Source organism: Stegostoma tigrinum, chromosome 16 (assembly GCF_030684315.1).
Source record: "Stegostoma tigrinum isolate sSteTig4 chromosome 16, sSteTig4.hap1, whole genome shotgun sequence".
NCBI lineage: Eukaryota > Metazoa > Chordata > Chondrichthyes > Orectolobiformes > Stegostomatidae > Stegostoma > Stegostoma tigrinum.
The window spans coordinates 11,593,633-11,619,569 of NC_081369.1; the positions used below are offsets into that span (position 1 = coordinate 11,593,633).

A 25,937-nucleotide genomic window follows, 5' to 3' on the forward strand; every position below is an offset into this window, starting at 1 on the left:
GCTGTGAAATCTTTCTGGCCTGGACCCTGAAACTGCGGTGAATTAACACCGCTTGCATAGCCAAATCCCTTAAACGTTTTATACTTTCTGGTATGCTCTCCCACCTTTCAACATCACCTTCCCTGTCAAATGGGGAAGGGCACTCGTTTCCTACTGCTCATGTCAGTGCATTCCACAACAATCCACTTGTCCAATGTTTCTAAAGACACTATTCACTTGTGGATCAACACTTAGTGTTCTCAGATTCCCTTGCTCTGAACCACTGAGCATAATTTGAGCAGTCCCATGACCTCATCAGCCAAGAGGCCAAGGGTTCGCCCGACTTCTGCGTAAAGCACCACCCCAAATCATGCAATTCGGACATTGAGTACTCTCTCACAATTCTCAAATTCCGTGTGTTTTGTCCTCCTACCTGTCTTGACTTATTAGTTACTGGGATCGTGCTATGAGTCCCTTTCCTGAGGGTGCCACCAGAGGTGAAACATCTCCCCTATCCATCCATTCAGACCCTGAATCAGATGAATACCAAACATCCCCGACCCAATGGTCGGGGTCTGATTGCAAGGTTAACAATGTGTGCACTTTGACTGGGTTCACTTTCCAATTGCGCGTTTTGCTCCCTTTTTCTGTTGTCCCGTCACCAGATGGCATATTATCTGGTTCTGTTTCTCCTCTGCCTTCTCGCCTTTCTCCTGCACTGCCTTAACTGTTTCTGTTAAGGATAGGTTACACTGTTCTATTGTTGTCAACGCGGCCTCAAGCTGCCTGTTTTTGGCCTGGTACTTTTCCAATTCCCTACATGTAGAATGCAAAGCCATTAACGATATTGAGGCCATTTGTGGTATGCTGTCCTCGCTTTTGGGGAAACTTCCCACAATCACTTGTGTACAGCAGGTTATATGAATAACCCTCCTTTCTTTCTTTTTCCGGTTATAACCATCCTCCATTCTTTGGGTGAGCCTGACTGTGCTAATAAATGGGCCCAAATCCAGAGTTTGCTGCATTCCATCCTGTGATAGGGAAGGTCTCTAGAGCATCAGATTGCCTTTCCCTTCTCTTAAATATTTTCCCAAATTCTAGTCCTCATTGCCAAAAATGTGTCTTGGATCACTGCAAGTATCCAAGTGGTTCTTTTCAGTTTCAGGTGAATATAATTAAGGGAAGGTTCAACAACAGAAATTTGCTTAAATATGAATATTTATTAAATAATAATAAAATATTATAATGGCAATAATAAGTAATTATAGCAGTAATTATTAATGGCAAAGAGGGGGAAAAAGCAACATGTCTTATGCCTTTCCAGAAAAAGCAAAAAGTCTCACATTCTTCTGTCTATTGGGGACCCCTCATTCAATGGCTTGACTGGAGGCTCAGGTTCATTCCTGGCACTGTCCACGTTTCGGAGCCAGAGCAAAATCCAACAGGAGCAGCAGCCTGGAATGAAATTCTCTCTCTCTCTCATTCAGTGTGACAAAAAAGCGAGCAGAAAAGTAGCAGATACAGCAAGACAAAAATTCCTGCCTGGTACAGAAAATACTGGATGGGAAAACAAGTGCAGGTGTCATCTTCGGCTCATAATGAAATATTCACAGGACTCATTCAAGGTCATGTGGCTTGTTAAGTACAGTTCTAAACTTTCCCACCTTATTTTCCCATCCTGTACAATCTATTTTCTCATGCAGCTGTCGAAAATATCATTAACTTCTAGCCCCTCGGTCCATCCTATACAGTTGTTGAGTTTTCCTTTTATTTTAAATTTCATCTTTTCCTGTAAGTTTGTTTTTCCATAGTAACTACTTGTATGTATGGCTGTGTGTTCATTTACTTTTTGCATCCCTTGGTCTTGATGTTTCTTTTCTGCTACATTTCAGGAAAAGGAACAAAGAAACTCAAAAGTACCTTAAGACTCATATATACTTCAAAGGCCATGTGATTTTACATGACTTTTCTATAAAACTTCTATTTTAAATTTGGCTCTGACTTTTTTTCCAGAAGCTTCTTTTGTATCTTTTCTTCAGACATTCACGAACCTGCATGGTCATAATCTCCCAACTGCATGGTCATGTTGCACTAGCAACTCCTTAGGGGTCTGACCTGTCTGTGCAGCTTTGGATCTCCTGTCCTGCTAATGCAGTTTTACTCCCTCACCTATCTGTTCTGAGTGTTCCAAATCCTTTGGATCTCAGTCATGTCAGGCCTGTGTAGTTCTCTGCCACAACTATACGTAATAAAAAATGTACTGAACCAAATGCTGTGCTAGACCTGGGAAGGTGACGAAAGATCCTGCCGACTACTTAGGTTCTGTAATCATTGAACTTGACAAGCTGCCAGGAGACGCAGTCAAGATAATGCTTGTTTATTCAAGGATATTAGGGAGAATCATTCTTATCAGTTATAAGACTAACTTTGCAAAGTTTCAGATCTCCAGCTTTTGTACACAAGTCATACAGTGAATTATTTTCTGAACGATTCACTGTATATTGACCAGAGATAACACAGTGTGGAGCTGGAAGAACACAGCAGGCCAGGCTGCATCAGAGGAACAGGAAAGCTGACCTTTTGGGTCGGAACCCTTCTTCATTTTCTGAAGAAGGGTCCCAACCTGAAACGTCAGCTTTCCTGCTCCTCTGATGCTGCCTGGCCTGCTGTGTTCCTCCAGCTCCACACTGTTATCTCAGACTCGAGCGTTGGCAGTCCTTTCTATCTCTGACCGTGTATTGACCAGGTGTCCAAGTGTGGTTTAGTTTTTTTCTCACAGTTTAAAACAGGCAAAACAGTCTGATTGAAAAAAAATCTACAGCAGGCATTTGTTTGAATTTTACCCAAGGCTTTACCTCCTTTTCCGATTTTGTGGACTATTGGGCCCCCTGCTCCGTCATTCTTTGCATCCTAGGCCTTGCCCTGTTGTGTCCCCATTCTTTATCCTATCTCTGTACATCTGTGGTTCTATAGCTTTGTCCCATTTGTTTTTACTGAAGACATTTCTAACTAAAAACTAAACCTCAAACTAACTGAAACTACTTAACTCCATTAACGCATTTAAATAGATAATTTTGATAGAAATTATAAGAAAGACTTTTTCCACAAACAAGAAGGGTGGTAATCAGAGAACACTTTTAAAATTTGAGGTTTTTGCAAAGATTTGTAGCTCAAGTCGTGGGTGAGGTTGTTGAGTTGCTTGCCAAGCTGGCTTGTTTTTGCAGGGAAGAGGAAGAGCACCTATACAAAATCTTTGCTCTGAGCGGATATCCCTGCCACTTCATCCACAGGTGCCTCCTAAATAGACAGCAACAATAGGACACGCTACGCCCAAACACACCGGCCACACTGCCTTACATCAAGAACATGTCAGAACTGACAACAAGACTCCAATGACCACCAGGAGTCATGATAGCACACAAACCCACAGCCACACGACAACAAACACTCACAAGGATTAAGGACTCCATTCCACTTCATGCAGAACCAATGTAGTTTACAAAATACCATGCAATGACTGCCATAAACATTACATTGGACAGACAGGACGGAAACTAGTCATCAGAATACGCAAACATCACCTTTCAGCAAAACGACACAGCAAACTTTCTTGATATCAAGATAATATAGTGTGAAGCTGGATGAACACAGTGGGCCAAGCAGCATCTCAGGAGCACAAAAGCTGACTTTTCGGGCCTAGACCAGGGTCTAGGCCCGAAACGTCAGCTTTTGTGCTCCTGAGATGCTGCTTGGCCTGCTGTGTTCATCCAGCTTCACACTTTATTATCTTGGATTCTCCAGCATCTGCAGTTCCCATTATCTCTGATACAATTTTCCTGATATCAATACACTTTGACAATGAAGGCCATCAGTTTAAATGGGCCAACATAACTATAGTAGCCCAAGCCAAACGTAAACATGCACAGGAGTTCTTCGAGTCATGGTTCTCAACCCATAATGCAATCAACAAACATAGGATTGGACTCCATATACAATCCCAAAGAGAACAAAACCAGAAATGACACCGCTTACCATTGCAGACCGGACAGTATAAATTTCAAGCTGTGTAGAACAACATTGCTTCATCGGAAGCCTCACTGATGATGTTACCTGACATGGTGACGAAATGTCTGAACAAAAACAACCCAGTTCGACAAACAAGTCAATAACCTCACAAAACGTTTGCATAAGTACAAGAGAGGAGATTGCACCTGGAAAGGGATTAATTGGATAGCTCTGTGTATGGTGAACACTCTCCTCCTGTTGTGGAATGGTTTCCCCTCAATGGTGGTGGCAAGAAATTTTTTACTCAGTAGCTATGGAATTCCCTGCCGCACAAGATGTTTGAAGTCAGAATTTTGGGTGTTTTCAAAGAACAAATTAGATATAGGTCTGAAGGCTAAAGGGATCAAAGGGTATAGGGGGAATGCAGGATGAAGGGAGTTGAATAATCAGTAATGATTACATTGAATGCAGGAGCAGAATTGAAGGGTTGAATGGCCTACTCCTGTTAGTAATTTCTGTTCCTGCAATTTTAAATATACTTACCTTAGTGTGGCAGTGACATCATTGGAGCGGATGAGGGCCGAATAAAACAGGCTGAAGGTATGGAGCAGAGTAGGCTCAAGGACTGAGCAGAGCAAGGACAGCGGACAGAGCTGAGATGTCCAGCAGGCCAGAGACCCAGGCAATGTGGGGACGACCAGGGGTCTAGAGACCCAAGCACAACAGGATGGCCAGCGTGCCCAGTGCGGGGCCAGTTGTTGGACTGGGGACTGTTGCAGGTTGTCAGTGTCTCGCAAGCCTGATCAGACCACATGTGGAAGCACCCTGCATTGATACACTGTAAGCCCTTTACAGAAAGACTGTAATATTTATGTTTGTAAGGAGTCAGAGAAGGGGTGAGCAAAGACAAAAACAAAAACAAAAGGTAGAAAAGGTAATAAGAAAAGTAATACGCAGAGAAACTAAGGACAAAATTCAAACAGGGCTGTTGAGAAAAATAAGAGCAAGACAAACAATGTTAAAAAGCCAAACTTAAAGGCTTTGTGCCTTAATGCACAGAACAGTTGCAATAAAGTGGATGAAGAAATCACGTAAATAGATGTAAACCGATACGATATAATTGGGATTACAGAGACATGCTGCAGGGTGACCAGGGATAGGAACTCAGGTGTCCCAGGATATTCAGTATTTAGAAAAGACAGGCAAAAAGGAAGAGGCGTTGCTAGTTAAGGAAGAAATTAACACAATTTTGAGAAAGGATATTAGCTCTGACAATGTGAAGTCTGAGTGGGTAAGTTGAGAAATATCAAGGGGCAAAAAACATTAGTGGGTCCCATCTACAGATCCCTAAACTGCAGTGGTGATGTTGGGAATGGCATTAAACAAAAAATTAGAGATGCATGTAGTAGGGGACTATCAGTGATCATGGGTGATTGCAATGTGCACATAGATTGGGCAAATCAAATTAGCTACAATGCTATAGAGGAGGAATTCTTGGAATTTATACGGGATGGTTTTCTTGACCAACATGCGGAGGAATCAACTGGAGAGAAGGCCATCTTAGACTGGGTACTGTGTAATGAGAAGGAAATCATTGCCAATGCAGCTATGCAAGACCCCTTGGAGATGAGCAACTGTAACATGGCAGAATTTTTTATTGAGTTGGAGAGTGAGGTAGTTGATTCAGAGACTAGGGTTGTGAATCTTGATAAAGGAAACTTATGAAGATACGAGGTGTGATTGGCCTCAATAGATTGGGCAGAGTTACTTAAAGAAATGACAGTGGATAGGTAATGGCAAACATTCAAGTAACACATGGGGGGTGTGCAACAACTGTTTGCTTTTGTGCCAGACAGGAATAAAATGGGTAAGAAGGCCAGCCCATGCTTTACAAAGGAAATCAGAGATAGTATCCAATCCAAGGAAGAAGCATACAGATTGACCAAGAAAAATAATATGTCTGAGGATTGGGAGCAGTTTAGAATTCAGCAAAGAATGACCAAGGGATTTATTCAGAAGGGGAAAATATCATATGAAAGTAAACTTGCAAGGAACATGAAGATGGACACTAAGAGTTTCTATAGCTACATGGAGAGAACGAGATTGGTGAAGACTACTGTAGGTCGCCTGTAGACGGAAATACGGCAACGTATAATAGGGGACAAAGAAATAGCTGAGGAACTGAATACATATTTTGGTGCTGTCTTCACAAAAGAGGACACAAATCAGACACCAGAAAAGAGATAACAAAGTGTGGAGCTGGATGAATACTGCAGGCCAAACAGCATCTCAGGAGCACAAAAGCTGACTCTTCGGGCCTAGACCCTTCATCAGGTGATGGAGGGTCTAGGCCCGAAATGTCAGCTTTTGTGCTCCTGAGATGCTGCTTGGCCTGCTGTGTTCATCCAGCTCCACACTTTGTTATCTTGGATTCTCCAGCATCTGCAGTTCTCATTATCGCCAGAAAAGAGATGGTGTTGTACTGGAGTCCACACAAATAAGGCGGCACGGTGACTCAGTGGTTGGCCCTGCTGCCTCACAGCACCTGGGACCCAGGTTCACTTCCACCCTCGGGTAATTGTATGTGTGATGTTTGCACGTTCTCCCCATGTCTGCGTGGGTTTCCTCCAGGTACTCCGGTTTCCTCCCACAGTCCAAAGAATTACAGGCTAGTTGGATTGGCCATGTTAAATTGCCCATAGTGTTCTGGATGTTCAGGTGGGTTAGAGGGGGATGGATTAAGTGGGATGCTCAGAGGGTTGACGTGGGCTTGTTGGGCGGATGTGCCTGTTTCCACACTGTAGGGATTCTATGATTTATATGAAATTTTGAAGAATGCAAAGCTTCATGAGAGGGACAAATTGAGAGAGATGAATATTTGTAGAGATATGGTGCTGGGAAAATTGATGGGATTGTAGGTGGACAAATCCCCAGGACCTGATAATCTACATCCCAGAGTACTTAAGGAAGTAGCTCAAGAAATAGTGGATGCATTGGCAGTCATCTTCCAGAATTCTGTAAACTCAAACAGTCCCTGCAGATTGGAGCATAGCTAATGTCACTCCAGTTTTCAAAAAAGAGGTAGAGAGAAAAAAGGAATTATACACCAATAAACCTAACATTGATAGTGGGGAAATTTCTCAAGACCACTATCGAGGACTTTATAACGGTGCATTTAGAAAGCAGAGGCAGGATCGGACAGAGTCAGCATGAATTTATGAAGGGGAAATCATGCTTGACAAATCTGCTGGAATTCTGAGAAAATGTAACGAGTAGAGTTGACAAGGTGCGGTACCAGTCGACGTGGTATATTTGGACTTTCAAGAAGTATTTAAGAAAGTGCCGCAGCAGAGATTATTGTGAAAGATTAAAGCTCATGGGATTGAGGGAAGTGTGTTGAGATGGACAGAAAACTAGTTGGTAGATAGGAAACAAAGACTATGAATTAATGGGTCCTTTACAAATTGCCAGGCAGTAACTCGTGGGGTACCAAAGGGATGTGTGCTGGGACACCAGCTATTCACAATATACGTTAATGATTTAGATAAAGGAACAAAATGTAAAATCTCCAAGCTTGCAGGTGATACCAGGTTGGTTGAGAGGGTGAAGAAGGATGCAGAAATCCTTCAGCATGATCCTGTCAGGTTGGGCGAGTGGGCATATCAATGGCAGGTGCAGTATAATTTGGATAAATGTGAGGTTATTCACATTGGAAGCAAAAACGAGAAGACAGATTACTACCTGAATGGCTGTAAAATGGGGGAGGGGAATGTACAGCGGAACCTGAGTATCCTTTTTGCACTAGTTATTGAAGGTAATCATGTAGGTGTAGCAAGTAGTAAAGAAGGCAAATGGTATGTTGACCTTCATTGCAAGAGCTTTTGAGTATAGGAGTAGTGATGTTTTGTTGCAGTTATACAGGGCCTTGGTGAGGCCACACCTATAATGTGCAGTTTTGGTCTCCTTTTCTGAGGAAGGATGCTCTTGCTCTCAGTAAGTGCAGCAAAAGTTTACCAAACTGATTCCAGGGATAGCGTGACTGGCATATGAGGAGAAATTTATGAGGTTAGGATTGTTTTCACTGGATGAATGGTGGGAGGGGGAGATCTCATAGAGACTTATATAATGCTAACAGGATTAGACAGGGTAGATGCAAGGAGGATGTTCCCGATGATGGGTGTGTCCAGAACCAGGGTTCACAGTCTGAGGATTTGGGGTAGACCATTTAGGGTGGAAATAAGGAGATATTTCTTCACCCAAAGAGCAATGAGCCAGCGGAATTCATTACCACAGGAAGTAATTGATGCCAAAACATTAGACGTATTCAGGAGGCGGCTAGATATAGCATTGGGGCGAATGGGATCAAAGGTTATGGGGAGAAATCAGAATTAGACTATTGATTTAGACTATCAGCCATAATCTTGAATAATGGCAGTGCAGGCTTGTAGGGCCAAATGGCCTCTTCCTGCTCCTATCTTTTATGTTTCTATGTTTTACTTTAGTTCTTATTTTCTAACATACTATGATAACTGTAAGGTACTGTAAGTTTGGTTTTAATCTCTCTGTTTTCTATCCAAGATTTGTACCTAGGTACTTTGTACCTAAGGTGGTGCCATGCGGAACAACTTTGTAAATTTTTCACTGTCACTGTACTCCTGTACTTGGAATACCCATGATAATAAACGCAATCCAATTCAAATTCAGAGATAAAGTAATGAGTTGGTCCCAAACAGAAACTCAACTCTTCTCTACGAAGAAATATTGAGTGAGAAGCACCAGCAACTTAAGGCCCTTAAAGTGGTCAATTAATGGCCAACTCACAGCTTCAACTTATCATCTAACTGACCACTTAGCTTCCCAGCGAGCAAGAAGTTGCCTAGTTTCCGAACCAGGAAATATTAGCAACTTTCCCACGTGGGTGAGGGACTCCAACTACCCCAACCTGGGGTAAAGCAGAGGCATAAATGCTGGGCTTCTGCCTTTTGTCTCTGAACCCCATGATCCTCCTCTCCCATGATTTCCATGGTAGGAAAAGAAGAAAAAAGTCTTCTCGACCAGTGGATTTTTGGACAGCTTTTTTGTTGTCAAGGACTGAAAGGCCTTGCATATCTTTCAGACCTTAATCAGCTGATTGGCAGGTGGTAGGTTGAGAAATTTTATCCTACGGGGTGGCATGTTAGTCATTATGTAACAGACTCCTCTCCACCCCCCCCCCCCAAAATTAGAAATAATAATGAGAACTTCTGGCTACAGCATGAAATGGTTAACTCAACGAAGAATTCATTATTCTATTCTGTTGAAATTATGACTGTATAATTTAAACTGGATCTAAGTAAGCAAACTGGATATATGAGACCAATGAGTCAAGTTAAATATATGTGCATTTGAAATCCCAGCAGTTACTTCAATGTTACATCTTTGTAATTTTCATATGCAGGTCTGCTTACTTTTATAAACTGTGCCAATGTGAATTGGGCAACCAGAGTACAAGATGCACTCACATTTGCCAAATTGCTTGGCCTTTCCATCATTATTGTTGCAGGATTGGTTAAACTCGATCAAGGTAAGAGCTTTAAAAGAATTGAACCATTTAGTCCATAGTTCCATATGTGTACGGTGGCGCACAATGGTCCTAAGACCCTTCTTCATCTAAGAACTATTGTCAGAAAGATGTTGCAATCAATTATTAAGGAAATAATAGCAGCCCATCTGGAAAGTCATAATCTAATCAAACAAAGTCATCATGGCTTCATGAAAGGGAAATCATGTCTGGCTAACTTTATTAGAGTTTTTCAAGGAAGTTTCATTGGTGGTGGAGAGAGGGGAACCAGCAAATATGTTATATTTGGACTTCCAGAAAGTATGGGATGAGGTACATCACACAATGTTAAATAAAAAGATAAGAGGCAATGGTGTTGGAGAGACTATATTGATAGAGAATTAGCTAATGAGCAGGAAATGAGAGTGGGGATATGGGTTTTTTTTTAGGCATCTGGTAACCATTAGGGTTCCACAGAGATAAGTGCAAGATTCACAACTGTTCGCAATATATATTATTGACTTGGAGGAAGAAGTTGAATATACTGTAGTGAAATTTGCAGTTGACACAAAATTGGTGGAAAGGCAATTGCGAGATGGATACTAACAGTGTACAGAGATATATTGATGGGTTAGGTGAGTAGGAAAATTTTGGCAAAGGGAGAATAATGCGGGAAAACATGAAGTTGTTCATTTTGGAAGAGAGAACAAAAGTATAGAATGTTATTTAAATAGAGAGAAACTGCAGAAAACTGCAACACGAAGGGATTCAGAGTACTTGTGCATGAAACAAAGAAAGCCAGCACAAAGGTGCCACAGGCGACCAGGAAGGATCATGAAATATTGGCCCTTACTTCAAAGGATTTGGAATATAAGAGGAGAGAAGTTTTACTGCATCTTTACAAGATGTTTTGAAGTAGTTCAGAGAAGGTTCACTTGGACTATTTTGTTAAGTATGCACATCTTATATGTGTTTCATATTTTATAGATAGAACATAGAACAATACAGCGCAGAACAGGCCCTTCGGCCCTCAATGTTGCGCCGGCCTATGAACTAATCTAAGCCCATCCCCCTGCACTATCCCATCATCATCCATATGCTTATCCAAGGACTGTTCAAATGCCCCTAATGTGGTTGTGTTCACTACATTGGCAGGCAGGGCGTTTCATGCCCTTACCACTCTGAGTGAAGAACCTGCCTCTGACATCTGTCTTAAATCTATTACCCCTCAATTTGTAGCTATGCCCCCTTGTACAAGCTGACATCATCATCCTTGGAAAAAGACTGTCACTGTACACTCTATCTAATCCTCTGGTCATCTTGAATGTCTCTATTAAATCCCCTCTTAGCCTTCTTCTCTCCAGTGAGAACAGACCCAAGTCCCTCAGCCTTTCTTCATAAGGCTTTTGCTCCAGACCAGGCAACATCCTGGTAAATCTCCTTTGCACCTTTTCCAATGCTTCCATATCCTTCCTGTAATGGGGCGACCAGAACTGCACTCAATATTCCAAGTGAGGCCGCACTAGCGTTTTGTACAGTTGCAGCATGACATTACGGCTCCAGAACTCAATCCCTTTACCAATAAAACCTGACACACCATAAGCCTTTTTAACAGCACTATCAACCTGGGTGGCAACTTTCAGGGATCTATGTACATGGACACCAAGATCCCTCTGCACATCCACACTGCCAAAAATCTTTCCATTGACCCAGTATTCTGCCTTCCTATTATTCTTCCCAAAGTGAATCACCTCAAATTTATCTGCACTGAACTCCATTTGCCATCTTTCAGCCCAATTCTGCAGTTTATCCAAGTCTCCCTGCTACCTGCAACATTCTTCCACACTGTCCACCACTCCACCGACTTTAATGTCATCTGCAAACTTACTAACCCATCCATCTATGCCTGCATCCAAGTCATTTATAAAAATGACAAACAGCAGTGATCCCAAAACAGATCCTTGAGGCACACCACTAGTAACCGGACTCCAGGCTGAATATTTTCCATCAACCACCGCTCGTTGCCGCCTTACAGAAAGCCAGTTTCTAATCCAAACTGCTAAATCTCCCTCAGTCACATGCCTCTGTATTTTCTCCAATAACCTACCATGTGGAACCTTATCAAAGGCTTTACTGAAGTCCATGTACGCCCGTCAACTGCCCTACCTTCAGCCACATGTTTGGTCACCTTCTCAAAAAACCCAATGAGGTTTGTGAGACACGACCTATCCTTGACGAATCCATGTTGACTATCTCTAATCAAATTGTTGCTTGCTAGATGTTATAAATCCTATCTCTTATAATCCTTTCCAAAACTTTTCCTACTATAGACGTAAGGCTCACAGATCTATAATTACCTGGGTCATCGCTACTGCCCTTATTGATCAAGGGCACAACATTCGCAATCCTCCAGTCCTCTAGTACTAAACCTGTAGACAATGAGGACTCAAAGATCAAGGCCAAACGCTCCGCCACCTCCTCCCTAGCGTCCCAGAGAATCCTTGGAAAAATCCCATCCGGCCCAGGGGATTTATCTACCTTCACACCTTCTAGAATTGATAACACCTCCTCCTTACTAACCTCAATCCTTTCAATTCTAGTAGCCCGTAACTCAGTCTTCTCCTCTACAATATTCTCCTTTTCCTGAGTGAAAACAGATGAGAAATATTCGTTTAGCACCTCTCTGATCTCCACCAGGTCCACACACAACTTCCCACTTCTATCTTTGATTGGCCCTATTCCTACCCTAGTCATCCTCTTATTCCTGACATATCGATAGAAAGCTTTAGGGTTCTCCTTTATTCTACCTGCTAACGTCTGCTCATGTTCCCTCCTTGCTCTTCTTAACTCTCTCTTTAAATCCTCCCTAGCCAATCTGTAATTCTCCAACGCCTCATCTGAACCATCCCATCTCATCGTCACATAAGCCTCCCTCTTCCACTTAACAAGAGATACAATTTCTTTAGTAAACCACGGTTCCCTTCCCTTATCACTTCCTCCCTGCCTGACAGGGACATACCTGTCAAGGACACGCAATATCTGTTCCTTAAACCAGCTCCACATTTCGATTGTCCCCATCCCCTGCATTTTGCTACCCCATTCTATGCTTCCTAAGTCTTGCCTAATCACATTATAATTGCTCTTCCCCAATTTTATTGTAATAGTCTTCAGTTTTAACTACTTACAAATCTTGAAATTGTACTTTGTGAGCCATGGATCAGTTGGTAGTATTTTCGCCTTTGTCATACTATTGAGCATTCAGTTCACACTTGAGAGATTTGAACATGACAAAGAGACACTGACAGTTCATTCAGAGATAGCAAAAACTGCAGATCCTCAAGTCAGAGTCAATACAGTTTGGAGCTGGAGGTCAGGCAACATCAGAGGATTGGAGAGTTAATGTTTTGGGCCTAGACCTTTCATTAGGACTGGGGAGGGTGAAGGGAGCTGGGAAATAAATAGAGGGAAGAAGGGTGGGACTGGGGAAAAGTAGATAGGATGGCAATAGGTGGATGGAGGTAGGAGCAGTGGGGATTGGTCAGTTGAAAGGGTGAGTTGGATAGGTGGGGAAGGAGATGGACAGGTACTGTTTAGATAAGGAGGTGGGGATGGGAGGGAGGGTTGGACATCGGATAAGGACAGGGGTGGAGAGAATGTGAAACTGGTGAATTCCATGTTTAGGCCATCAGGCTTGTAGACTCCCAAGACGGAATATGAGGTGTTGTTCCTCCAGTTTGCTTGTGACATCACTGTGGCACTTGAGGAGGCCCAGGATGGACATGTCACCCAGGGTGTAGGAATGGGAGGGGAGTTGAAATGGTTAGCAACTGGATGGCATTGTTGATTATAGCATATGGAGCGCAGGTGCTCTGCAAATCTGTCACAGAGTCTACGTTTGGTCTTACTGATGTAAAGGAGGTCACATCGGGAGCAATGGATACAGTAAACCAGGTTGGAGGATGTACAGGTGAACCTCTGTCAGATTTGGAAAGTTTGTCTTGGGCCTCAGATGGAGGTGAGAAGGGAGGTGTAGGGGGCATGTGTAACACCACCTGCGCTTGCAGGGAATGGTGTCCAGTGTGGTGGGATTGATGTGGACTGGACGAGAGAGTCGCAGAGTTGCAGTACCTATGAAAGGCAGATAGGGCTGGGGAGGGAAATATGTCTTTGGTGGTGGGGTCGGATTGTAGGTGGTGAAAGTGGCAGAGGATGAAGCGCTGGATCCGGAGGTTGGTGGGGTGGTTTATGAGGACCAGGGAGACTCTGTCTTTATTTTTATTTGGACGAGGGGCTTTGAGGGCAGAAGTGTGGGAAATTCAAGAGGCGCATTTGATGGCACTTTCGATCAACTGCGGGGGAGATGTTACAGTCCTTGAAGTAGGAGGCCATCTGGGACATCTGACTGGAACGCTGTATCTCCGATGCCAGTGGCATCACTTGCACTGCTGATGTCATTTTCGCTTCCACCTACGTGACCATCCCCATACACTCCTCAGACAGTCTCCACTCCCACTCCCAGCTCAGCTCTACACCTAACTCCAGCCTCAAGCCAGATATTCACCACCGAACCCCACAAGACCTACCCCTCACCGAGGTTGAATGATCAGTCCTCAGCAAAGAATTTACCTTCATTCCCCTGCCCCCACAAATCAATGAATTGCGTTCACACCTGGATGTTGAACTCTTTTTCAGCTTACGCCCCTATTTCTTTCACAGGGAGTCTAAAGCACCCTGTGCCGGTACCTCCTTCAGCCTCCAATAAACCTCATGCTCCTGGACACCACACCATGACCTCCTACCTTCCCTCGACCTTTTCATCTCCAACTGCCATTTGCAACATCGCTCGCCCTAATCTCTCCACCCCTCTCACTCCAACCTCTTCCCCAACAGAATGCACAGCTCTCCACTCCTTCTGCTCCAACCCCAGCCTCGCCTTCAAATCTATGGATAAGAGGGACATGCAATAGTGGTATGGTGCATTAACACTCTGACTCCTCCTCCTACTGCCCCCTCGATTGTGATCCCACCCCGATCACCAATCCATCGTTTTTTCACCTCAGGAGATCTCCCACCCATAGCCTCCAAGCTCATCGTTCCCCAACCCCACACCACCCGGTTCTAACTCCTTCCCAAAATCCACAAACCTGACTGTTTGGGTTGACCCATTGTCTATATCTACTCCTGCCCCACTGAACTCATCTCTGCGTACTTTGACTTTGTCTTTTCCCCCTGATTCAGGAACTCCCCACCGACACTCAGGACATTACCCATGCCATCCACCTCCTGCAGGACTTTCAAGTTCCTGGCCCCCAAAACTTCATCTTCATCCAGTCCCCATATAGTTGTTTCCCCCACATAGATGGCCTAAAAGCTCTCTGCTTCCTCCTCTCCTGCAGGCCCAACCAATCCTCCTCCACCAACACCCTCATCCACTTAACAGAACTTGTCCTTACCCTCAACAACTTGTCCCTTAAATCCTCCCATTTCCTAAAAACCAAAGGGGTGGCTGTGAGCACCCATATGGGTCCGAGCTATGCCTGCACCTCCTTAGGGTACGTGGAACAGTCCCTCTTCTGCTGTTACACCAGCAGTATCCCTCACTTCTACCTTTGCAGCATTGATGACTGTGCTAGTGCTGCTCTATGCTCACATGAAGAGCTTAAACAGTTCATCAACTTTACTCAAACCTTTCACCCCAGTCTTGAATTCACCTGGACTATCTCCAATGCCTCCCTCCCCTTCATTGATCTCTCTGTCTCTATATCCGGTAACCTTCTCACACCAACATCTGTTTTAATTCTACCGGCCTCCACAGCTACCTTGATTACACCTCATCTCACCCACCCTGCTGAAAGAATGCAATTTCTTACTACCAATTGCTCTGGCTGCACCGCATCTGCTCCCAAGTTGGAGTGTTCCGCTCACGGACATCCCAGATCCTACTTCAAGGACCATGACTTCCCCTCCATTGATCAAAAATGCATCTCTTGAAATTCCCACACTTCTGCCCTCAAACTTCCTTTCCCCAAAGGAAATAAAGTCAGAGTCTCCCTGGTCCTCGCAAACCAGCCCACCAACATCTGCATGCAGCGCATCATCCTCTGCCATCACCACCACCTACAATCTGACCCCACCACCAAAGAGATATTTTCCTCCCCAACCCTAACTGCCTTTCATAGGTACCGCTCACTCTGCGACTCACTCGCCCACTCCACACTTCCCACCAATCCCACCAAACCGGGTGCCTTTCCCTGCAAGCGCAGGAGGTGTTACACATGCTCCTACACCTCCCCTCTCACCTCCATCCAAGGCCCAAGACAAAGTTTCCATATCCAACAGGGGTTCACCTGTACATCCTTCAACCCGGTCTCCTATATCTGTTACTCCTGATGTGACCTCCTCTTTATCAGTGACACTAGACATAGACTCAGTCACAGATTTGCAGAGCACCTGTGCTCCATACACTATAATCACCATCTAGTCGCTAACCATTTTAACTCCCCCCTCTCTTCTTGGGTGACATGTCCATCCTGGGCTCCTCCAGTGCCACAATGATTCCACATGAAAACTGGAGGAGTAACACCTCATATTCTGCCTCAGGAGCCTACAGCCCGATGGCCTAAACGTTAGAATGCACCAGTTTCAAAATCTCCCCACCCCCAGCCTTATCTGATGTCCAACCGTCCTTCTCATCCCCGCCTCCCTGACCTGACACTACCTGTCCATCTCCTTCCCCACCTATCCGCCTTATTTTTTCAACTGGCCAATCCCCAGTACCCCTACCTACATTCACCTATCACCAACTGTCCTACCTTCCCTCTATTTATTTCCCAGCCCCCTTCCCCCTCCTCAGCCATGGCAAAGGGTTTAGGCCCGAAATGTTGACTCTCCTACTCCTCTGACCTGTTGTGCTTCTCCAGCTCCACACTGTATCCACACTGACAGTTCATATTGAAGGAATTCTGTATATTTGGACGCACTGCCTTTTTGGTAGGGTGTCAATTTGAGACATTATCTGCTTTTTCAAATAAAAAGGTCATTTAACCCCATAAGAGCATTCCATCATTCACTAAGATCATGACTGATTTGTGACCTAATTCCCTAGACCTGCCTTTGTCCCATATTCCTCAATAATCTGGTGCACAAAAGTCAACAATCTTAGATTGAAATTAACAATTAAAGGAATATCCATTGGCATTTGCAGAAAGGACCGTTTTTGTGTCATGCGGTATTTTCTGATTTACATGATTAGTCAACATCTTTGGATCAAAGGACAGCTGACATCAGTTTTACTCCTAAAACATCTGTCTCCAATTTTTAGACTATGTTCCATAGACTCACCCAACCAGTGGGTATGATTACATCTACCGTATTCAATAAAGTACTTAAATCAGTTTTAAACTTCCTGAATTCCAAAGAATACAATAGTTTGTGGAGTGGAGGCCAAGGTATCATCTTAGAACATAGAACATAGAAAAGTACAGCACAGTACAGGCCCTTTGGCCCACAGTGTTGTGCCGTGGAATATTCCTAATCCAAAAATAAAATAACCTAACCTACATTCCCCTCAATTCACTGCTGTCCATGTGCATGTCCAGCAGTCACTTAAATGTCACTAATGACTCCGCTTCCACGACTACCACTGGTAAACTATTCCATGCGCTCGCAACTCTCTGGGTGAAGAACCTCCCTCTGACGTCTCCTCTATACCTTCCTCCTAACATCTTAAAACTATGACCCCTCATGGCAGTCAGTCCTGCCCTGGGGAAAAGTCTCTGACTATCGACTCTATCCATGCCTCTCATTACCTTGTACACCTCAATCAGGTCACCTCTCTTCGTCCTTCTCTCCAGAGAGACAAGTCCGAGCTCAGTCAACCTCTCCTCGTAAGACAAGCCCTCCAGTCCAGGCAGCATCCTGGTAAACCTCCTTTGCACGCTCTCCAAAGCCTCCACATCTTTCCTATAATAGGGCGACCAGAACTGAACACAATATTCCAAGTGTGGTCTCACCAGGGTTTTGTACAGCTGCAGCATAACCTTGCGACTCTTAAACCCAATCCCCCTGTTAATGAAAGCCAAAACACCATACGCGTTCTTAACATCCTTATCCACCTGGGTGGCAACTTTGAGGGAGCTATGCACATGAACACCAAGATCCCGCTGTTCCTCCACACTGCCAAGAATCCTGTCTTTAATCCTATGTTCAACATTTAAGTTCAGCCTTCCAAAATGCATCACTTCACATTTATCCAGGTTGAACTCCATCTGCCATTTCTCAGCCCAGCTCTGCATTCTGTCAATGTCTCGCTGAAGCCTGCAATAGCCCTCGATACTATCAATGGCACCTCCAACCTTTGTGTCATCAGCAAACCTACTAACCCACCCCTCAACCTCCTCATCCAAGTCATTTATAAAAACTACAAAGAGCAGAGGCCCAAGAACAGAGCCCTGTGGGACACCACTCAGCAGTGACCTCCATGCAGAATACTTACCATCCCCAACCACTCTCTGCCTCCTGTCAGACAACCAATTCTGTATCCAGACAGCCAAATCACCCTGTGTCCCAAACCTCCTGACTTTATGAATGAGCCTGCTGTGGGGAACCTTATCAAATGCCTTGCTGAAGTCCATGTACACCACATCCACTGCTCGACTCTCGTCAACCTGCCTAGTGACTTCCTCAAAGAACTCAATAAGATTTGTAAGACATGACCTGCCCTCACAAAGCCACGCTGACTCCCTTTAATCACGCTATGCTTTTCCAAATAGTCATAAATCCTATCCCTCAGAATTCTTTCCAAAACCTTGCTGACCACAGATGTAAGACTGACTGGTCTGTAATTTCCAGGGATTTCCCTATTCCCTTTCTTGAAAAGAGGAACAACATTTGCCTCCCTCCAATCTTCCAGTACGACTCCCGTGGAGAGTGAGGAAGCAAAGATCTTCGCCAGCAGCTTAGCAACCTCCTTTCTCGCTTCCCGGAGCAACCTAGGATAAATCTGGTCTGGCCGTGGGGACTTATCAATCTTAATGTTTGCCAAAATTTCCAGCACATCATCTTCCTCAATCTTGATCTGTTCAAGCCTGTTTTCCTGCTCCTCAAAGTTCTCATTCACAACAAGGTCCCTTCCCTTAGTGAAAACCGAAGCAAAAAACTCATTTAGAGCTTCCCCTATCTGCTCAGACTCCACACCCAAGTTCCCTACGCTATCCCTGATCGGCCCTACCTTCTCCCTGATCATTCTCTTATTCCTCACGTATGAGTAAAATGCCTTCGGGTTCTCCCTAATCCTTCCAGCCAAGCCTTTTTCGTGCCCCCTCCTGGCCCCCCTCAGTCCACTTTTGAGCTCCTTCTGAGCAAGCCTGTAATCCTCTAAAGCTGTGCTAGACCCTTACTTCCTCCACCTTACGTAGGCTGCCTTTTTCTTTTTGACAAGAAGCTCCTCTGTACGCGTTTTCCAAGACTCCTTAATCTTATCCCTTCTTACCTGTCTCAAAGGAACAAATTTATACATAACTTGCAACAACTGCTCCTTCAACAGCCTCCACATGTCTGCTTTGCCCTTTCTGTGGACCAATTGCTCCTAATCTGTACTTCCCAACTCCTTTCTGATAGCATCATAGTTTCCTTTACCCATCTTAAATATATTCCCCTGGTAACTGCTCCTTTCCCTTTCCATGGCTCTGGTAAATGTGAGGCTGTTGTGGTCACTGTCACCAAAGTGTTCTCCCACCATGAGATCTGACACCTGTCCTGGCTCATTGCCGAGCACCAAATCCAAAATAGCCTCCCCCCTCGTCGGCCTGTCCACATACTGAGTAAGGAAACCCTCCTGAACACACCTGACAAAAACGGCTCTATCCAAACCATCTGCACTAAGGAGGTTCCAATCTATATTGTGAAAGTTGAAGTCACCCATAACAACAACCCTGCTACATTTGCACTTTTCAACAATCTGCCGGCCTATGAGTTCTTCGATCTCCCTACTGCTATTTGGGGGTCTGTAGAAAATCCCCAGTGTGGTGACTGCTCCCTTGCTGTTCCTACCTTTCACCCATACTGACTCAGTCGACAAACCTTCCTCGGCAACCTCAGCTCATACCACCTCTGTAAACGAGTCCTCATCAAAGGTTCTTTCAGCTGCCGTTATACCGTCCTTGACCAACAAAACCACATCTCCCCCTCTTTTACCACCTTCCCTGACCTTAATGAAAGATCTAAACCCTGGAACCTGCAACATCCATTCCTGACCCTGCTCTATTCATGTCTCTGAAATGGCCACAACATCGAAGTCCCATCTTGATATAGGTATGCTGTACTTCCTCTGTGAGTAATACTGTATATCTCTTTCTCTTAAGATGTGATGTCCAGAAAGACACTCTGTGTCAGAGGAGTATTCTAATCAGGCCATGTATGACTAAATCTTATAGGTTATTTTAATTACCCAACATTTTAAAGTTAGTAAGTGTGCCTGAGCGTTATTTAATGTGCACCATAGAGAAAATGTGAATCCCTTATTGAGGAGTATTAGCAGGACATTTAAAAAATCATCATGCAATCAACATAGTTTTCCTAAATCAGAAGTTGTGTTTGACTAATTTATAATTCAGGGGAGGGTAATGATAACGTTAATGTTATGGAGTAGTTTTCTAGAGTTCCAAGCTAATGCTATGGGGATATGGGTTCAAATTCAATCAGCTGCTGAATTCACCTAATAAATCTGAAATTAAAATCAAGTTTAATCATGTCATAACACCATAATCGATGGAATATTAGTTGCCACTGAGAGTTTAACACTCTTTCAGCCTTTGTGTATTGACCTATTTGATGTACCTTAGTGGACAACATCCTCAAATTGAAGGACTGCCATTGAAATCTATTTGATTCATTTATGTTCATTAAGGAAGGAATCTGTCCTCCTTGCCTAGTTTGCCCAACATATAACTCCAGACCCACAAATACCCTCCAAAATGGCATAACAAGCTCATTACAATGCTGCAAAGTGTAAAATAATTAACCTGCTAAAGTGAGAATCAAATCAGTGCAATATCTGGCAAAGAATGCCATCACAAAGTCCTAACAAAACTGGAATCATTGGGTTCTGTGCAAAACACTCCATTCCTAGCACAAAGAAAGGTGATAATAGTTGTGGCCCCAGGACATCACTACAGGAGCTCCTGAAGATGGTCACCTCAGCCCAATGATTTTCAGTTGCTTTATCCTTCCATCATAAGGTCAAAAGTGGGAGCCTCACTGTTGATTCTGATAATAATGTAGTATGCAGCAACATTCTTGACTTCTAAGATTCTGAACCAGTTTATGGCTATACGCAGCAAGACCTGGACAACATGTAGGCTGTTAAGAGACAGCTTTGACACCACAAGAAAATGATCATCTACAACAAGAGAAACCTTAACCATCAATTGGTTTGACAATTGGTAGTAATACCATTATTGAATCCCCCATTATCCCTGTGACTTACCATTCATCAAACGCTGAATTTGATCAGTCATATAAATATATATAATGGGAGCTCAGAGTCTAGGAATTGTGCAGTGAGTAACTCGCCTCCTGTTATCCCAATGCCTGACCAAAATGTACAAGGGACAAGTGAGGAGTGTGATGGAATACCATCCACTTGCTTGGTGAGTGCAGCAACACTTGAGAGGTTTGGTACCATCCAAGATAAAGCAGCCCTTTTGATTGGCACCCAGACTTCAACATTTGCAGTATTGATCACAAAAGCACAGTGGCAGCACTGTGTACCATCTTTACAATGAATTGCAGTAACTCACCAAGAATCCACTGACAGCACCTTCCAAACCCATGACCATTATCTTCTGGAAGAACAAGGCAGCAGATGCATGGGAACACCATAACCTACAATTTCCCCTCCAATCTACATATCCTGCCTTGGAATTATATCACTACCAGCTCACCATCACCTTCTCATGGACAGTAAGAGACAGGCAAATAAATGCTGGCCAGCCAGTGATGCCCATATCCCCCAAAATGAATAACAAAAATATCATCATTCCTTCATTGTCACTGGGTCAGAATCCAGGCTCATTTCGAGAGAGCATTGTTAGCATCCTGCAGTGATTCAAGAAGACAACTCACCACCACCTTCTCCAGCGCAATTAGGAATGGGCCATAAATGCTATCAAAAGCAATCAAAATCCACATTACATGAATGAAGAAAATAAATGCTTACTGTATTTACATGTTAATTTTTAATGACTCATGAATAAGGACTCCTGGCTCTCTTTGGATACGTATACTTCCTGATCTCTTGCCTTTAAGAAATATTCTGCCTTTGTTTTTCTCCATCAAAGTGAATCACTTCACATTTAATTTTTTTTATCTGTCATTTTCTAGCTCAATCACAGCCTGTCCAAGTTCTCTTAAAAATCTCTTATTGTATCTTCGTCACAACCTACATTCCCATGCAGTATGGTGTCAACAGCTAATTTGTAAATATCACTACTAATTCTCACAGCAAAATCATTTATATATATATAATGTATGTAATTTTAGATCATCTGTATGGAGATTTTCTGCTGTTTCTCTTGCAGCATTAAGAGCAGTGTGAGTTTTCCCACAATTTATTGCTTGTTCCTTTCTTACAGAAGAATATTCTAACCTTGATTCTGCATTTCAAGGCTCCATACTTGATGCTGATAAGCTATCCCTCGCAATATATTTTGTGCTGTTTGCCTATTCAGGTTGGGACACACTTAACTACATAACAGAGGAGGTTCTTGATTGTGAGAGGTAGGCCCACACAGTAGTAAATATCTGTATTTATAGTATTGTCATAATATCTGTATTTGTAGTCTGCACATTACCCAAGTATAAACAATGATTACTTCTTGTTAGAGGTCAAAATAGTGTTCTTGAGAGCTCTTCTTAAGATTTTCCTAGGGCTGCTTTATAATTTTTGGGGTTCACCTTTTGATTTTCATGGTTGTTAGTCAAGTGAACAACGATAGGGTGATGTCTCTTTCTTCCACATTTAAAGAGTCCAAAAATCAATTTATTCTTCAATTTTGAGATGGTAGCTGGAAACATTGCACATCTGAGGATTCTGTTTTGGTTCACTGAAAACCATGGAGGTTGGAAGTTTCTGGCTTAGTCCTGGCAACAGTATGTTTTTGGCTTGTGTTCTATAACTCAGTAGAAAAGGATAGTTCTACTTTCTCTGCCTGGAGCATAATCAAAGTCAGAGTTCTTTTTTCTGCTGGGTAGGTTCTCTTACCTTTCTGGTCCCTATCACCCAAACTAACATCCCTGAACTATTCAATCTGAGAATTAAAAAGGCATTTCTTAACATTTGTTAGACTCTGTTACATGCCATTAGTAGTCTTCCATTGTCTGTGCAAAGATTCCTATCTGTGTAGTCACAGATATAAAAGTGGTTTTGATCTCAGCTATTCACTTTTAATTGTGTCAAAGCGCAGTGCCGTTTTCCATAAATTTGCAGGCATAACTACATATCTAAACGTAACAGGGCCTCCTTTTTCATTATCATCAACTCCTGCAATTATGTGATAACTTTATCTTCTTTATTGGCTTAATCGTTTGTAAGGTTTCTGTCTTTAAATAGATAAGGTAACACAAATATTGCACATATTTAGATATTTATATGTATATGTAATATTCAAACTGGAATTTATAAATAAAATGTTTTTGTTAATTTATTGACCCAGATCTGATTGGAAGATGGTCAGTGCCAAACACAGGATGACGTTGTGTGTTAGGACAATGCAAAAGTCCCAATACAAGTGACTCCAAAAGAATTACTCATGAAGATTAAATTCCCAATGGCAATTGCCCATTTAAACAGGTCTCCGATTTTGGGTTACACCTTTATTGTTCTAACTTACTTAACTGAAGAGTTAGCCAGAAAAAGCTAAAGTCCTTAAAATTTACTGTAACTCCAGGTTCACTTTAAAATTGCCACCCCTCCCTGCCCTGTAACTCCCACAGACACCAGATACCACACCCCACAATGGAGCCAGACCTTCCCAACTTCCTCTGATGAAGGGCCTATGCCGGAAACGTCAGCTTTTCTGCTCCTGAGATCCTGCTTGGCCTGCTGTGTTCATCCAGCTTCACACTTTGTTATCTTCCCAACTTCCTGTTGACTCCTATTCCCCCACTTCAGATCTCCAAATCCCAAATCACCCAGCTCCAAAGAGCAATTATTCATTAACAATTAACACTCAGTTTCTCACTGTATATGCTACCAAAATTGCTGAGTTTTTCCAGCACTCTGTTTTTACTTCAGATATCCAGCAACTCCAGAATTTTGCTTTAGTTTTTGGCTAATCTGTGTTGGAAATGGGGATTCTGACTCAGATCAAAATATTTATGCCACAATAAATATATCTCCCATTTCCAGAATAAAAATCTTCATTACTTGTCACTGGTAGCTTTTGGGAATGAGTGTCATGTTTGCAGCCCCTTGTAAAAATGAACTACAAGCAGTTTGCACTCTGCAATATTTTTTGATTTTGCTCTGCCACTTTCAAGTTCTATCCTGTCAGTACTTCTGTTGAAAGTGAGTGCTGACTTTCAAAGGTCCAAAAATGCAAAAAGGGGATGAACAAATTAATTCTGCAGCACCAAGTTAGCCATCAGATAATTAATGGTTTTACATAATTTCACATTTCAATTTTTTTCCAAACTAATATTTCATTATGCTTTGGTGAGATGTAGATTTGAACCCCATAGTACAGTAGTACTTTATAAAGATGATTAACTCACTAACTGTACCTCCCAATGCTATGGTTTCTTTAATGGACATTGAATGTATGTACACAAATATAGAAATAGACAGAGATATACTGGCACTCAAAAATTTCTTTAATAAATTTCTCTTAACCATTTAACCAGCTGAAGCTATTCCTCTTTCTCCTACATGTGCCATACCTTAACAATGGGCTGGCAATCATGGACTACCATTGAATAAAAACAAAAGAAATGCGGATGCTGAAAATCAGGAAACAAAACAGATTTAAAGCAGGAATTAAAACAGCATTATGCTCAAAACTTTAACTCTGTTTTTAACCTTCGCAGATGCTGCCAAACTTGCTGATCTTTTCCAGCAATTTCTGTTTTGTTTCATTGGATTGTACCATGATTATTCTTGGCATTATTCTTAATCCCTATGGATAAATTAACAAAAAATGGCACTTATTACATTTCCGAATTACAGGAATCCCCATCTTTGATGATTGAAGCAATCAGTTACAGCAACATTTTCATTCTCCTTGATGTATATGACAATACTGATAAAAATCCTAATCTCATCCAATGATGCGTCCTCCAGCAATTTTGTATCCAACAAAGAATCTTCAGTCCCTTACAACATTTTGTGAACTGCCTCCTCTCAATGGCTGCAGTGGAACCCCCGCAGAATATCTCTGTCCCAACCATGCTAGTTCTGCAGTCATAGATTCTTGTTGCCAGAGCAGCCTCGAGTGGGAGAAGAGACTTGTGATTAGAGGAGCTGAAGCAGTGTCAGATAGAGACTTCAGTTGGAGGAGCAGTTTCTCACAGATTTTGTCCTTTGTCTCATTAGTAACCCTGTAATTTAATGCTCCTGGGCTTTTGAGAGTGAGCAAGCCTGCCACTCCTATATATTTTAGGCCCTAATCTCTGTGATACTTAACCCTTTATGATCATTGGTATTTCAACAGAAAAACACATAGCATATTTTCTTATGTATATTAACTTATTCAGTGTTAAGTTTGTGTCTTAGTGATATGGCAGGACTTCTGCTAATGTGGGTCCATTTTTAGAAAGTATGCAAAATTTTCCATAGCAGTTTGCCCTTCATTTTCTTTCCTTCCTTGAAATGAAATGTAATGTTCTTGGGAGTTTCAGTTGTACTGCAGTATTAGAACAACAGAATGTTTCAGCACAGAAAGATATCATTCAGCCCATCATGTCTGACTGGACTGAATAGACCAGTCACCCACTCTAAACTTAGGTTTCCAGCGTCTAGTCTGTACAGGTTACAATGCATGAGGTGGACCTACAAGTTTCCTTCTAATTGACTTGAGGGTTTCCACTTCAACAACTACACTCTGGGTGTAAGCGTTTTTTTTCCTATGACCCCCTATGATCCTGCTACTTTCATATACAACTTGTTTTCTTGTAATTGGCCTATCTGCTAGAGAAACAGGCTTCCTCACACACTCTATCAAAGACCATTATTTTTCACACCTTAATTAAGTCAGCCCTCCTCCTCCTCCTCCTCCTCCTCCTTTGTTTCAGGGAAAGAACTCCAGCCTATACAATCTTTTCTCACAGTTACAATTTTCAGGCCCTGACAACACTCTTGTAAATCTCTTCTATACAATGTTTAGAGCATTGGTATCCTTCCTGTATGTGGTGATGAGAT

General features: G+C 42.8%; 1 protein-coding gene across 1 annotated transcript in view; it reads left to right on the forward strand.

The window, feature by feature from the left end:
- Nucleotides 1–25,937, forward strand: part of LOC125459708 (Y+L amino acid transporter 2-like) — a 104,900-nt gene that overhangs the window by 44,347 nt on the left and 34,616 nt on the right. The window contains exons 3-4 of the mRNA XM_048546452.1: nucleotides 9,422–9,547; nucleotides 22,156–22,300. Coding sequence (XP_048402409.1) covers nucleotides 9,422–9,547; nucleotides 22,156–22,300 — 271 coding nt within the window. The remainder of the gene's footprint in view (nucleotides 1–9,421; nucleotides 9,548–22,155; nucleotides 22,301–25,937) is intronic.